The sequence below is a fragment of the Morchella importuna genome (genome assembly GCF_003444635.1).
Source record: "Morchella importuna strain M04M26 chromosome Unknown Morimp01GS022, whole genome shotgun sequence".
NCBI lineage: Eukaryota > Fungi > Ascomycota > Pezizomycetes > Pezizales > Morchellaceae > Morchella > Morchella importuna.
Window position 1 is genome coordinate 102,796 of NW_025763419.1, and position 16,482 is coordinate 119,277.

At 44.4% G+C, this 16,482-nt stretch overlaps 2 protein-coding genes across 2 annotated transcripts; both read right to left on the reverse strand.

The window, feature by feature from the left end:
• Positions 1 to 1,236: 1,236 nt before the first annotated feature.
• LAJ45_07068 (uncharacterized protein) lies at positions 1,237 to 6,180 on the reverse strand (the record flags this gene model as incomplete). The annotated part of the gene is made up of 4 exons (XM_046116627.1): positions 1,237 to 1,308; positions 1,363 to 5,351; positions 5,411 to 5,510; positions 5,566 to 6,180. 4 exons carry the CDS (start codon positions 6,178 to 6,180, stop codon positions 1,237 to 1,239), a joined length of 4,776 nt encoding a protein of 1,591 aa, XP_045970029.1.
• Positions 6,181 to 11,490: 5,310 nt separating this feature from the next.
• LAJ45_07069 (uncharacterized protein) lies at positions 11,491 to 12,666 on the reverse strand (the record flags this gene model as incomplete). Its single annotated transcript, XM_046116628.1, has 1 exon — positions 11,491 to 12,666. One exon carries the CDS (start codon positions 12,664 to 12,666, stop codon positions 11,491 to 11,493), a length of 1,176 nt encoding a protein of 391 aa, XP_045970030.1.
• Between the last annotated feature and the right edge of the window lie 3,816 nt (positions 12,667 to 16,482).

Below are 16,482 nucleotides of genomic sequence, written 5' to 3' on the forward strand. Positions count from 1 at the left end.
AGTTAACCCCCCCCCCCCCGGGGGGCAAGTGTGTCGAGTGATATACCATGATCGGGATGTTGGTGGCAGGGATAGGGTTAGGGTTCAATTCACTCCTAGCACGATTACCAGAGCCCAGTATCCGACTTTCTGCTTGTTAAAAAGATTCGTCACATCACTGGCAGCTAAAACTACCCGAATGGGGTATTGGGCGGGGTCAGTTTATGGGGTTTAGCCACCGACGAGATCAATACACCCTATCTACGTGTCACTAAGACACAAGATCGAGGGAAACAGATGCCTACGAGTGAGCTTGAATGGGAAACACGTATTCCAGAGGGAGGTCATGTTGTTGTTTGTTGAGGGCCAGGTGGTCGTAAGTTTGGCATACTCAGAATCTTCGGTCTTGGGGGCGGTCACTCGAGCCAGCAGTATCGATACCGGGCCTCGACTTTCGTTGTGACGATAAAGCTTATAGCCGACAAGTTTCGCAGACACATACAATCTTAGCCAATTGACTATTCGGTTAGGCTCATTGATATGGATTACAGGTTGGAGGTCTTTATATGTCTGTCTTGTGGCCTTCCGTGTGTCTATTATTCAGCCTTTTATAGGTAACCCGATACTTGGCCTGCATCTTCTATTGACCAACGATTTATCTATCAATCACCTTGGCGTCGAAAGAATGTATCTGCATACATGTATCCTCCGAATTATCATTGGCGTGTATGTCACGTGAGACGTGCCAATGATCGGCGAACCGGTTACTAGGTACGCGCAGACAATGGGCACCATAAAGTTAGAGAGAGATCTGTTAGAGAAGCTTTAGCTGCCAAGTTTTGATCGATTTTAGCACGTTACATACTCAAACCTGATCGCCAAAGTGATTCGCCTCGAAAAGATGGGCATTGAACTGGAGGTTCGTTCTTATGCGCAGTGACAGCTACATGGGTAAACTATCTCCATAGCGTCGTGGTGGTTTGCGGGCTCCATGATGCGAACTCCGGTCGCTTCAGGTACTTACATGTATGTAGGGAATCAACCACGTTTACATTTCAGCTTACACGAAACGAGTTGTGAAACAATAAACCACAAATCCTTCGAACTATCTTTGATTTTGAAAATACATGTATCCACGATACTTTTTTTTCTTTCGGGAAGGGCAGCAACTAAATTACCTTTTTGTGAACGAATCAAAAATAAACGCAAAGAAACCCTAGAAACTTGTCCTAGCCCCAAGCAATTCCATAAATACTTCTAATACTTTTCATCTCCCAAGACGGCTTGACGAGCCTGCTCATAGTCAGGGATGATCCCACCGGTGAACACCTGAATGAAACAAGATTAGCATCATAATATATCACTCGCCCGGATGCAACTTACCTCAAATTGTTTTACACCCTGCCCAGTCAATGCCTCCAACCCTGGAACTGTCTTCCACCCAGCCTCCTCAGCAAGCTCCATAACTTCAGTATGTCTTGGCTTGTATGCCATCTCCGCCAACACCCTCTCCTTTTGGCTATCAGTGGGGTTGACCTTCAATAGCTCAGTAAGAATCGCTTTAGTTGCGGCATCAATGGGTTTGTCGGCCGGAACTGTAGAAACCGCAGTAACTGGTTTTACGGAGATAGCCTGTGCCTCCTCGAGTGTCTTGACAGCGATGATGTTGTACTCAGCCGGGAAAGCATCGATGATGGGCTGGAGATTCGCAACACTACGATTGATGATGTAAATGGTATTGTAGCGCATGTTATGCAAAGCATAAACGGCCGCTCTTGAAGTACCTCCAGCACCGATGACAAGTGCACTGCCTGGGTCATCGTAGGTGTCACGAACACCTCCCTGGAAAAGTGAAGTCTTGATACCAACCCAGTCGAAATTGTAACCAACAAGCTTTCTCTTCGTCTCCCCACGAGTCTTGACAAGGACTGGGAGAACAGTGTTGACTGCTCCAATCATCTCGGCCTCGGGGGTGATCTCATCAAGAAGTGGCATAATATTGAGTTTGTGCGGGATCGTAACACTAGCACCACCGAAATCATCGGCATAGAGGATGGCTCGAGTGGCTTCGTCGTTGACAGTATCATTCTCAAAGATCTGGTAGTGATGAGGAAGACCCATATCTTTGAATAGGTGATTGTGAAGGGCGGGACTTCGGGAGTGTTGAATTGGCTTCCCGAAGAGGTAGAATTGCTTCCTCTCAATCTCACCCATCAACCAGAGGCCACGATGAATCTCCGACACTGTCAACTGCCCAGGGGCAGCCTTGAATGGGAGCGCCGGGTGCGTAACGGGTGTCAAGAACATATTCAGAATTCTGCTAAGCTTACCCTTCTCACCAGCATTGAGAGCGATGAGACGGGTTGCCCGTGAGCTAGCCCATTCACGGAAATTCTGAAGATCGAAGTTGTCTTGTAATTTGTTTGCTACACCGATGAGTTTGATGACATCTCCGAACTTCAGAGCAGTGTTGAAGATAGATACCCAACTCGCGTTTTTCCAGCGAAGGTGACCTTGGACATCGTGGTGGGATGCGATGATCTTGGTGTGGTTCTTTGAAGCAGTAACCTTCTCGATGACAAGCAAGGGCCACGACATCTCGAGGTCAATATACTCTAACCCCATTCTTATCGCGGTAAGGAAAAACTCTAAAGCTTTCTCGGGAGCATCATCGGGGAAGCGTCCACCTTGGCTCACCGTCCTGATAGCAAAGATTGCTGGAAGCTGCGTCTTACTCCTCAGGAGTGCCAACTGCTCCGAGACAAACTTTATTGTTGGAACACCATACTCGCCATTAGGATCCTCCAAAAGATCAACTCTGATCTCGAGAGCATCAGCCCCGATAGTAACAGGACCAACAATATCTATGGCCTGCGAAATATCAGGATAAGTCAAGGAAACGAAGAAAGTTCTCTCTCGTCTCAAGAACTTTTCGTGGTAATTGGCTTTCCCAATGATGACATGGAGAAATCTTGCAAAGTCCGCTTGGGCAATATCTAGATGCTCCGCGCTGACAACTGGGGAGTAGTACTGGAAGTTACTGCATTCATCGTACCAGGGCCTGCGGCGAAGCCATACGTTATGAAGATCTTCCGAGAACGCAGGACGAGTCTTATCAACGTTTAAGAAATCAATGACATTCTCGATATTCCTGTGGATATGGATAACGATTCCGCCGGTTTGGTGATAGCGTATTAATAGTTCCCTCGCCTCAGGGGTCTCGATAATACCGCCACCACAAGCAATAATGTGTTCAGTGGGATGTTCGGCCATCTTCCTCTTCAAGAGGTCAAATTCAATTTGGCGGAACCCTTCCCACCCGTCAGTCTTGACAATATCGGGAATAACCCTCCCTTGTTCCTCCTCCATCACTACATCAAGGTCCAAAAGCGGACGTTGCATTATCCTTGTTGCGATATTTCCCATAGTAGTTTTTCCAGCACCCCTCATACCAATGATAATGATGGAAGCGTTGTTTCCCTTTTTAATGATGCTGGGTTCGGAATGATCGATGATCTCAGTGCCGTTAAGAGCGACCTTAAAACTGGAAGCCAGGACGTCCCACCATCCAGGCCATGTCTTTGCCGTACACTCTTTTTCTAACACAATGACGGGCTCCGGCGCTATAAGTGACAACACCGAGAAACTCATTGCCACACGATGATCATCGTAGCAGTGCACACCATCGACGGGGCTCTGAAGAGTACTATAATCTTTTCCTTCGATCCAGATACCGTCCTCAAGCTCTCCAGCGGTGACACCAAACTTGGCCAACTCATGGACCATTGCTGCGATCCGGTTACATTCCTTAACCCTTTGGTTTGCAATGCCGGTAATATTCGTGCGTTCAGAGCCGACAGCCACAGTAGCAAGGACAGATGCGGTAAGGAAGGCATCAGTCATGGGTTCCATATCTACTTGTGGAATTGGCTTTAGCTGTCCTTTTGCAGGGCCACGGACGGTGGTAGAGTAATCGGTCTGCACAACCTCGCAGCCCATCGGGCGAAGTATATCAACCGCAAAACGAGCATCACCTTGGAGCGACTTCTTTCCAATGTTGGGAATAGTAACGGTAGTCCCGGTGATAGCTGCAATGGCCAATGGGTAGGTAGCTGAACTAGCATCGCTCTCGACAACGTATTCAGAGGGATTCTTGTATGTTCCTTGCGGGATGTGGTAAGTGTATTCCTCAGTCTCAGACTTTGTAACCTGGATTCCGAAAGACGCCATCATTGCGGTTGTCATCTCAATGTAAAGCTGCGAAATCGGCTTTCCGCCCACAAGTGATAATGTGACCGGCTGGCGGGCATACGGCGCACACATCAAGATCGAGGAAACATATTGCGAAGAGACTGTAGCAGCCAATTCAATCTTTCCACCTGCAAAGCCTGAAGTTGATGGTACACGGAGGGGAAGACACCCTTCATCCTCAAGGTAATCGACTGTGTTTCCGTTTGAACGGAGCGCATTCACGAGGGGCCCGATGGGTCTTTGCTTCATACGGGCGTTACCGGTGAGAACGATGGAGTCGTTTTCAGTTGATGGGGACACAAGGGTAGCAACCGTGGACAAGAACCTTGCTGCGGTACCGGCGTTTCCGAGGTATAGTTCGTCACCGCATGCTGTGAGTTTACCTCCATTGCCGTTTACAACTAATGTATCGCCATCATCCTCCCAGGAGAATTGCATACCCCCGAGCTTGTAAAGGGCAGTGAGCATGTGCTCTGTGTCATCAGAGTGGAGGAGGTTTTTAATCCGGCAAGTGCCAGTGCCAAGGGCAGCGAGCACAAGAGCTCTGTTTGAGATTGATTTTGACCCAGGTGGTGTGATGCTCAGTTCTGGGATGACTGACTTTTGCGAATCGACTATGACACTGGGTGCCATAATGACTCTGATAGCGTCGTCGAGGACGACGGATGCCTTCCTTTCAAGAGTCTTTCCAATAGCGGTCAATAGAACAACCTTCTTTTTACGACCATCGTTTTTCTTATCTACTCCCATGATTCTAATCATTTCCTCCACTTCACAGTGTTTACCAGCCGTAAGCTTCTTGACTCTCTTATCGTCAAGAGAAGTTGGGAGTCCGTAAGCAGTTAGACACTTTGATATCCTCGCGACAGCGCTTGGTTTCAGGTGTCCAAGATGGCGGGAGAGCTCTGCCTCTTTGATCATACCGATTGCGACACATTCTCCGTGAAGCATCTGGGGGAAGAGGATAGCCTCAATGGCATGTCCGATTGTATGACCAAAATTGAGGAGGTTACGGAGTCCACCTTCACGCTCATCGGCGGAGACGACATGAGCCTTAGTACGAACAGAGCCGAGGACAACTTCTTTGAGTAGTTGTTTGACTGGTGATAGGCGCGATGGTCCTAGACACGGTTAGGAATACTGAGCTATGTGTAGAATTGACTGCGTGAACGTTGCGTACCCTCCTGAATAGCAGTGATCTTTGATCTGACAGCTTGAAGTATCACATCCGAACTCTTTTCGAGCTTTGTGAACTCCTCCTCGTCCCAGATAGCGGCAGTCTATAGACGAGCCAATGAGTCATCCTGCAACTGGATAAGAATCGAAAGAGCTTACCTTGATAACCTCCGCCATTCCATTGATAAACTCCCTCTCCGGTAATGTTTCCAGGAATTGTAAATCAATATAGATTCTCTCCGGCTGCCAAAACGCTCCAATCAAGTTCTTTCCATGTGGCGAATCAATTGCAGTTTTACCTCCAATTGATGAATCCACCATCGAAAGTAGTGTTGTTGGTACCTGAATGAACCTGACACCACGCATAAAAGTTGCAGCAACATATCCAATCATGTCACCAATCACACCTCCACCAAGCGCAATGATCACGGTGTCTCTAGTGCATTCTTTCGATAGCATCCAATCCTCAATTTCGGCCTTTGTGACACGAGTTTTCGAAGCTTCGCCGGGAGGGATAGTGTAAGTGAGTAGCCGAGCATTTGGTGAATACTTTTGTGAATCCTGCTCGAAAGCTTCTTCGATCCGTGGAAGGTAAATGCGTCCAATATTGATATCGGTTATAAGGACATAGGTTGTCGACTTGAGATTTTGCAGAATATCTGAGGTAATCTCATGAATGAGGTCATACCCAACCTTAATTGTATCTTTCCCTAGAATTGATACTGTGGCGATTTCCATGGGCACGGAAGTGCCATTAGTTTCGGCGGTAACCATTGTTGTCGTGGGTTAAAGTTTTTTTTCCTTCACAGAGGGAGGAAGAAATTTTTTCGTGGGTTGCTGCAGCGGGGTTTTGATGCTGCCTGAGTCACAACCAGAAATGCAGGTACTTTTTTTCTAAAGGGAATGAATCGCCCGGGGGGTAATTGAACAGGCAATCGCGTGCGGGGAACAAACAACGTACTTAACCCGTAACTAGAGCCAGAGTGTTTTTGCGGTTAATTCGCTCCTGTAGCCCGTGGAATGTACCTGGGTGGGTGTTTTCGGGAGAGGGAAGCAAATGATAGTAGAGAGGGTGGGGTGAATAGTGGGGCAGCGAGATGGACCCTGCTTAAAAGTGGATAAGGGCTGATGAGAACTGCTGTCGCTTAAGTACTCGACATCTCACAATGCAGCTTTTAGATGTCTGCAATTAGTTGACTTTGGAATTGTCCACTTATACTAGCTACACCCGCCACCGAATTGTCAAATTGCGCTGATTTATATCTACTCCGGAGAAATTTTCGAGGCGAGGAATTTACTGATTACTGAGCATAAATTAGTCTGAAACACAGGGTTCGATTTAGGCTTTGTTCAGTTTGTAATTTGGTTCCTGATCTATATCTACACCACCAACAGCTTGACCACACGTCTCAACACTACATCAATAGCTCGCCTTAATTATTCTATCAGTTAATTAACTAAGCAGTTAGGATTTTAGAATTAGGTAGGATAGCGCTGTAAGTGTCATAACGAGAGTTTGAGTAGGATTCATTATGAAGCTTGTATACGCGTATACGTAAGCCAGTTCTTAATAGAACAAGATGGGGATATTAATTAACATGCATAACGCTTCTGTGATCGAATGGTTACAGACGATGAATCGGGGAAGGCCTAGCTATAGCTACGCTTATATTGTATCTCAAACAAGCTCTGGGAGTTCAATGCTTCCATACATGTAGCCTATTAAGCTTCACAATATACTAGCAACATCTAACACAAACTTAGTTAGGGGTAAACACATTAGAGGTATTCACTTGTCGGAACACGTGCTCTTATAGGTGTGTGCTTATATGGACCGCTTAAAATAATTGGCAGTTGCGTATTCCGAAATATGTACGAGGAGAAAATAAGCATCACCAACCTATAGCTACCTTATTGTCCAAAATATTTAAATTAACATGATAACAGGTTTGCTCCTACAATATATGGCATATGCACTCCAGGGGTATTCAGATTTTTGAGGGATTCAGTGCACGTGCCATATATATAACCCGCATTGTAATGCAGCGTTATAAAGGCACATACATGTATATAAAGTATTTCTAGAAGTCAGTACCTCTAATATATTATAACGAGACCTATATATGCAAGTTTCTAAATTAGTTCATGGCTGAAACTCGAAAGTATTCCATTTATCGAAACAATTAATCTAGACCCAATAACGTTGATTTAATTTCTCTTCTATCTATGTGTACATGTTATATGTAGACCTTGACGTAGTTTAATGTCGATGGGTACTACAATACCACTGACGAGTGATATGTCATGGAAGATTTTAAGAGAAGTGTGATGTTCAGTACATGTATACGTACATGTATGTTGGAAACCAATATGCATGACGAAGGAGACCCAGAGGAGATGAGCTAGACTTTTCAAGTTCGGGCGAATGTTTACCCCGAAACTACTCCACAACCCCACGGACAAGAATACAGCCGAGAAGTTTAGATTTCTCTGCGCACTAGGGATTCTCCACATAGACACACATGTACGTATTATTCAAAGGTAAGTTCGTATATAACCGAATAGTGTACTCGCACATCAATTATGTATTTGCCCAACCAGCAAAACACACCAAAAATCGAGGTTTTCAACAACTCATAAAAAGCCCCACACCTAAACCAAAATATCAACGACCAAGTATAGTATAATTTTGGTGAAGGAGGTCCATGCTTCAAATTCTTGGCCCAATTGAGATACTGGTAAAGGTGCTATAAAAGGACCCTTTTAGACACATTTCACCTTCAGGGCTTGTTCTTTGTAGATATGGCCTAAAAGTGGCCTGTAGAGTCTTTCAGGTGTCTAGATAGAAGACACATAATTTCAGGGGAGATGGGAAAGCTCTCTGGATTCTGTGTGTGTTTTGCTGGTTGCGCAAATACATACTTGATATGCGAGTACTAAGCTGATATATTCAGTAGCATGTTGTGCATGTTGTGGTTGGTACTTACCAGGTATCGACCCTAGACCTAGACCCTGGCATAACCTTATATGCTATTTGACGCTAGGACACACTCTAGCCTTACAACATGCAACCACTCAACTACGACCACTGGATTGTCACGACTATTGTAGAGTATTGTCACTATCACAAGTTCAAATGTGATAGGGTATGTAAATACAAGCTCTGGCATTAAGTGAGCGAACTAAATGGGGTGTTGACTAGTAAGGATCCGTTCACTCACTTAATGCCAGAGCCTTGTACATGTACCTATCGAACTTTGAAGGCTGTGTCGTGTAGATATGTATGTACTGTCAACAATTTACTGATTTGTCGAGTCACAGGGTGCAGGAAAAAGGCTGATCAGACGCACACGCACAGAAAGGAATGTAACGAATATCCTTAGAGCGGGGAAACCACTGGCTCTACGCTAGAGAAGAAAAAAAGAGAGTGAATCTGATTTTAATATAACTTTAACATAAAGAATATAGATAAGATTAACATGAATGATCCCCCATCACCACAAGAGTTCTTTCTCGCCGTCCCACACCTGGTGGGTTGATAGTTGTCGAGATCGTTGTGGCGGGCCGCTGATCATCGTCATCGTATTCTACTGACCACCATAATCCTGCCTGAGAAGTTGGTATGTGTTGTTTCTTGGAAGATTGACGAAATCCGCTATTTTTCGCTCCATTGATCTCCTCTGCTTTCTGGTGGCGCTGTAGCTTCAAGCTTAGCTTCTTCCTCCGGGACTACTCGCTCTGCCGTCTCCGCAGTCTTTTTCCTGCCCCCGCAACAAGGAATACATCTAGTACAACAAACGAAAGCATAACAACATAGTGCAACCCCGACAAGACCAGCCATCGCAACCCCAGCGATGACTCCGCTTTTTCTACTACCACGGCCACCACCGCCGCCTCCCTTTCGCTTCTCGAGAATGTGGGTTGAAGTCGGCGCCGCAGAGCAGTACGAAATGAAGAGGAAGAGGATAAGATTTATGAGAGTCGACAGAATATAGGCTGGTCGGGAAGTCATTTTAACGAGTGTACAGTTAATGAAATATAGAGTGACTGTGGTTTTGATTTCTGCGCGATATTTGGAGGTAGATGTTTGCTCTGGAAAGACTGTTGGTATCGGCCTGCAATGTTGCTAAGGGAGAAAAAACTCAGGGGAGGATTACAACCTTTTGTATTCGAAAATGTGAGGTTTCCTGAAGAAATGCGATATCCGGTTGGGGGGCCCCTTTGGATTTATAGGCGCAACCTTTCGTCAATTCAGCCAATGATACCGTTTGATGACCCCGAGCGCCTCTGCTAAGCCATATCAACGACCACTAACCAAGAAGGAAAAAAAGGTTAACAAAAGTAATATATTGATCCCAGTTTACCCCTATGTATGTCAGCAGGAAACGGCACAGGGGGTGCATGAACCAGGAACCAGACCGCCGCGGATGCATCGAAACGAGACAGAATACCTATATCAGCTACGTCTGGAAGCACAAAGGAACAATATTCGTGAAAGCTTAGCGGAACTTTGTAGGAAGACTAAAATCATGTGAGTTTCGTATAGCCTCAGCTGCCGATAGGCTCACTATAGTAGCCGCATATGTACTTCTACCTACTCGATTACTACGATATGCGCGCGATAGCTTGTGCTTAAGCTGTTTCTAAACGCTACACATGCACAATATATTTAAAAATCTAAGTCCCAAATCCAGCTATCTGCCGTCGTATGTGTCCTGTTCATAGCAAGTCAAGCTGCTCGGACGAAATTGAGACTCTCCTGGGGGCGATCGCACCAATCATGGGCAGTATAAAAATGAATATGGCCGGACTTTTGCCTTCTCTCATCTCTTCTGCGCGATTCAATACGAAAAAGAGCGCAGCCCGCGACTCAGGGAATCATGTGATTACCTAAGTAGGTACAAAAGCTGTAACATTCTTCCACGCAGTCACAAAAAACAAAACAAGGAGGGGGGAAAAACAACATAAGCACCTGATCGACAGCCGGTAGCCGTGCTCAGCCCTGATGCCAAGATACGATACCAACTTCGTGTCACCAGCGAGAAAACCAGAATGGAATGTCTGCCCTAGCCCTGGCCTATAATATGTATGTGCTTCAAGGCTGCAGCGATAACTAATCATTACCACAGAATCAAATCTATGTTAAGAACATATGCATTTTGACTATTGGAGGTGTTAATCTCAGTTGTATGTACCAGTACTTAGTAATAGTGGGCCCATGGTGGTCAAAAATGTGATAAGTCATGGAGAATCACTCGATTATCTGGTTAAGGTTGCATAAAATTGTCGAGAGCTGGCTAAGGGTCGAAATGCTATATTAGTGTATATCCCCATGGGCTCTTCAAAAAGTTCATATAGCACTTGTGCGTAAATCCCTGTTGTCTACGTATATCATGTAAATATAAGCCCACTACGAGACTATGAGAGTCTAGGTAGACTTGCCCATGAAGAGAAATAAACGAGTGATAATATATGATTAATCACTCAAAAGTACATGTAGGTCTTAGGAGTGATGATTTTTTGTTTTTTGTTTGTTTAATTCTAGGAGTGGTTGTGGTTGGGTGTGGCGGTTCCTGTGTTGTGCGTTTTCTGCGTGTGCGTGCTTTATATATATAGATAAATGAGATACTTCCACAAAGTTTAGTACTAAATAGCAAAAATGGATATAGTTAATTCTTGCCAGCTGTGTAGGGCTTGGGACTGGCTGATTTGAAGTCTGTTGCGGAATCATGAAGCTTATCCTGTTTTGAGGGCTGCGTCTACTTTGATCTATAGACGTGATACCGCATAACCACCCGTGAGAAGCTGCAAATTACTACAACTGATTCCTTTTAGCAAGTCACTTTGGGTAGTTTGATGCTAGTATAATCAGCCTCTGAGTATCATGAACAAACGTCAGTGATCATTATGCATGAATTTTCAGGATTTAATATTTCTTCAATTCAATCAAACTAAAAACACGGGCAATGAATGAACAATAACGATACGGCTGTGTCGCTCGTAATCAATTCATAAGGCTGTCTTTTTGATGCCTCATAAACCTGTATTTCTCTAGGCCTCTATTCTAGGGGGTGGATAGAGTCATTACATGTATCTATCTAATATTCCCGTAGAGTACTCTTCCACCTCGTCTGGGAGGCCGGCGTTTCCTTCGTCGTAATGGCTATCTGCATTGTCATCTCCCCAGGGATTATTTCCGGTGGTTTGTATCCCGCCATCACTATCGTCGGTACCAACGTTGGGGTGTGCCTGGGTTGGGGGGGTTGTTATAACTTCATTGGATGAACGATGCCTAGAGCGGTTAGGTGATAAGTCCCTGGAATAAGCTGATCGTCGTTGAGGGGATGTACGTGAGCGTTGGTAGTGGTTGTTACCTTCGTGAATGCTTGATCGAGAAGGAATTGGGATTTTTGTGTGATCAGAGCGATATCGAGCAGGAGTGGCGTGTGATAGAGCTATATGGCGAGGCGACAGCCCAATAAAATATTCTAGTCGTGGGGGAATCCCGTTGAGAAGCCTCCGAACCGAGGGTGGAGTTGGAGCGATATTAGTTGAGGTATCTGGAATCTCCAGAAATCCTGGAGTCCGGCTGGAGGGCGATTCTTTCTCTCGGAATGACAAGTTGTTTTGCGCAGGAGAAGCTGGTGATGCGTAGAGATCCAATTCTGCGAATATTTCACCGAGCCTGTATTCGGCTGCTCCATCTATAGGCAGAGAATAAGATTCCTGCGCACAGTTTTCCGCATCCGAATCCTGTCCTGACATCGCATCATCCCCAATAGACAGCTCAGCGTCTGCCTGATACTCGATGTCGTAAGCGTTGGGAGTATCATGTGTAGTGCCGTTGATTACGGATTCATGCTCAGCAGGAGTATCTGAGTATATCTCCCAAACTGCGTCCTGTTCTCTGTCCAGAAGAAAATTCGAACCACCAACGCTAAGTGTCGAAGGAATTAATGTTTCGTCATCGGACCCAGTAGAATTATTCGTAAGGGTATCCACACTAGTATCGTGCTCTCCATCCCAAGAAACTGACTTTAAGCTATCTTCACCACTGTCCTCGTCACCATCTTCAGAACTGCTATCGGCTTCAGCTATCGCAAAGTTCGTACCGCTGCAGCTGGGGTTGATATCTAAGAGTATAGGTCCAAAGCTGAAGTCTGACATTTCAGAGATTTCGTCACTATCAGCTTCACTGAGGGTAGTGCTATCCTCGTGGATACCAAAACATAATTCTTTAGCCTTTTCGGTTATGATCATTGTGTCTCGTCCTTTTCGAAATGTAACGTTATGATCCCATTGAAGTGGTACAGACAATGTCTGAGATTTTGGGACGGTTGGACATGATTTGTGGAGAGTTTTGTTGACTTCTTCGCCGGTTAGGATGATTTGTGTGGGTCTCAATCGAATCATCCCCGCCATAGTGGATTTGAAAAGAACTGGGGCCTGTTGTAATATGAAGACGTTGGTGTGATATAGTAGGTAAAGGCTTAATCGATTGTCGTTGGTTTTCAATGCTAGTATAATTACATATAGTGAGTGCGAATGTTCAATTTTGGTGAGTTAGGGAGTTAAATATATATATACTGGCCACGGGGAACTCAGCATGATTGTAATTATCCGTCCTCTTGCACATTAACCTAAGTGGACAGATTTCGTTCATCGACCGCAACTGAGGTAACGTTCGTCTTTGACTCGAACTCTAAAATCTAGAAATGACGTGGTTCTTCTAGTATACACCGAAACAAAGAACATACAATTTGTATCACCTAATAGGTACCGGCCGTATCTTTACGATATCCATGTAGTGTCTCTTAGAACCAAGCAACGCACTGTACTCTGAGTCCATGACCGCCACGTACTTAACATGTAAGGTATATATATACGTATACTCGATTTCTTACTCTATTCTACGTACATGTATGTACATGCACCGGCCTAAGCTCCTCGATTGTACAGCGACAGGTAATAAGTGATGGAACGCCTTGAGAGTACAAACACCAAATGTTGGTGGCGTTTTACCAAAACAGGTATTGCTGTGTTCCATCAATTATTACCTACCGCTGTACATGAGGCAGTTTCTACATATGTCATATATCTCGTGCATCTCGCTGATCGAGTCATGAACGTATCAGTGAGCAGAGCCCCTATGTACGTGATATTTTTAAACTCCGCTTGCTAGTGTATGCAATAATTCTAAGGCGAGGCGTTTGCATAGCTTTGTTGATACTGGTTAACCTGATCATTGACTTTGGCCGGCCATCCTTGAGGAATAAAATTAGAGGACTATACATGTACTTGTGCGAGGTAGATTCACTCTAATTACGAAAGCAAACATTCTATATCAACTTGCTTTCACCCAATTCTATCGGTCGAATGCTTTCATAGGACTCCATTTAGATATTATGGACATGATTGATCAGGACTAGAGAAATTCTGCGATTGTGATTGGAGGGCCCGGAGTTGATCCCCCTTCTTCCCTCACTCAAAATTAAGTTTGATATATCTGTTCTGAGGATAAAATCTCACCCTACGATGGTCGGATTTAGCTAAGCTATCATACACAGTTATATATACTCATGTGATCATGACATGATCATTGATCATAGTCTCAATAGATCAGTGCCTATTTATTTTTATACAAATATGGAGCTAGCGCTCGGCCATCCGTATTCAAGAAGACTCCCAGATACCCTCAATCTATCAATTGCTTATAATTCTGCGCTTGTAATAGATATTGACTGGATCTATGGAGTGATGATCCATGATCTTTGGATAAAGTCCCGGGTTACACGCGAATGATCCTGGTATGTCCTTTAATTATTAACAAACGTACATGATGTAGCTAGCTGCCATAAGGACTGAGTATCAGCATCTGCACAGCCTCTTTCTACATCCTTACAACTTGTAACGGACTATTACCCGTGATGTCTAGCTAGGTTCCAGGGTCTTTCGGGTTTTGTGAATTTGATGTTGCCACTATCATAAAAAAAAAAAAAAAAAATCATGACATTTCATTCTCGGAAATATTTAAAAGCGATGGTTTCTATTTTTGTGTTGCTAGACGTAACTAAAGCTACATATGTGATTCGAATGAAATAACGTTTTATACGGTATTTCGCGACAAGAAGGAGTACTGTGACAGCGTACGTATGATAATCTCCCGACTCTCTCGCTACGTCAAGGTAAATCTTCCAATCCGGACTAAAAATAATCGTAAACCCTGGCCATTGCGTATACACACCTGAGATTCAGTGTCCCTGCAAGGTGATCAGATTTAGATAATGCTCTAGTTACATATAGATAAGTGACTGCTTATCTGTGATGCCCCGCATTGAGAAATACAGATAGCTCGTTCTTCACTCAAGGAGTCTTTAGCGATTGTAAGCTAGCTTATGCTATGCAGTATGATAAATGTATTCTATTTTGGAAACCACCCAATTCACCGGGTCTAGCTAATCGTACCCTGATATTTCTAGAAGTCTACGAGATTTATCTGGAGAATTTTAGCTATGTGTAAGTCGCTGTACAATGTACTCAACATACCTAAGTCGTTAGCTTATATATTCCGGTTAATCACTGGTCAGTATCGATATATCGCGCCTTCGTTGAAAGTTATAGTTTCCAGTGGAGTATCTTGACTAATTTAAAACTATTTTTCGAGCCCGACCGCGCTACATGTATTTATGTAGCTCCCGTGCGGTTGGTATCGTGGGGGGTGTTCGAGTGCGATGTTGTGAGTTTGTGTGCCAAGCCTGATTCAATAGTTCGATATATGTCTAGTTACATGTAGTCACTCTTTGTCCAGGAAATTTTTTATAATAATAAACACCATAAGCCAAGGAAGCTCTTCCGGTTCTCGAGCCTAGGTTTACTGCATGGTGCCCAATGACAACGAGACTCTTTGCATGAGTAGCAATGTTAGTTAGCTGGGTAAGCTTTAGCTTTGCCGGGAAACAATCTGGTCAATAGATATTGGAAAAAAGAAAGAAAAGTAAAAAAACCGTATAAATCCCAAAGATCTGCCAAGTCATCATCAATTGTATTTCGTAAGGAAACTCACGGAAGTATCGCCGCGACTAAGTGTAATGTTTCCCAAATGACTTAATCCTTAGGCGCTTGTGGGCGCCCGAAATCGTTGCGTGCACTCGAGGTATTTACATGTACAGAAATTTTTGATATCCCTGTGTAAGTACATGTAGGTAGATAAATACGTACATATACTTATACACGTAGTTATATAGTTGAGGATCTGTATATCCAAGGACGTTGTGTAATGTCCGGAAGACATGTTGAAGTAGTGTCAAGATCAATAGTAATACGTTGTGTGCTAGTATTATTATCAACAGCATCACACTGCTCCTCACCAACCTCAAGGCACTCGATAATTCTGGTTGTGGAAATGACGAATTATAACATGAATCCTCCCCGATCCCCCGGATATTACCCGCCATATATATAGTCATGTATATAACTATATATCAACTTGATTGAAGTATGTATGTAGGCGCTTATGTGTGACAGCCTTATCTGAACAGAGTTCGTCTGATCGCTAATCTTTCGGATGCCTGCAACTCCTTTCCGTACCTAGTAGCGAAGACAAGCACGGGTAGGGAACATGAAGCCTGGGTTTGCAGATTGAAATTTGTTAATGCGATAGCTTTGATCCCAGCGAGGGCAAACGTACATATATTATTGCCGTCGTGAAGAGAGAGGGTTAGGGTTGGATGGTTAAATTTCTAACTATTAGTACTAGTATGTATAATTACGATAGAGTCGTAAATTTTAGTGATGGAGTCCGTTAATTCAGAGGCTCTCAGGAATTCCTCCAGGAGGTTTCTGGCATCTTTTCCTTGATAACTTCCTTTTCAGTGCCTGGGAGCCGATCTGGCTAGAAGGATATGGAAACGGCTAGTGCCAGGGAGAGGCCGCAATTTGTGCCCTGAAGATCACCAGATCATACCAGACTTAACTGGGCTGGCCCGCACAGTCTAGCCCATGACGCAGGGCATGCAACTGTTAATATGGACTGTCAGTATAAATTTGGCTATTTCCGCTTTCAGGTGGACACCGGGG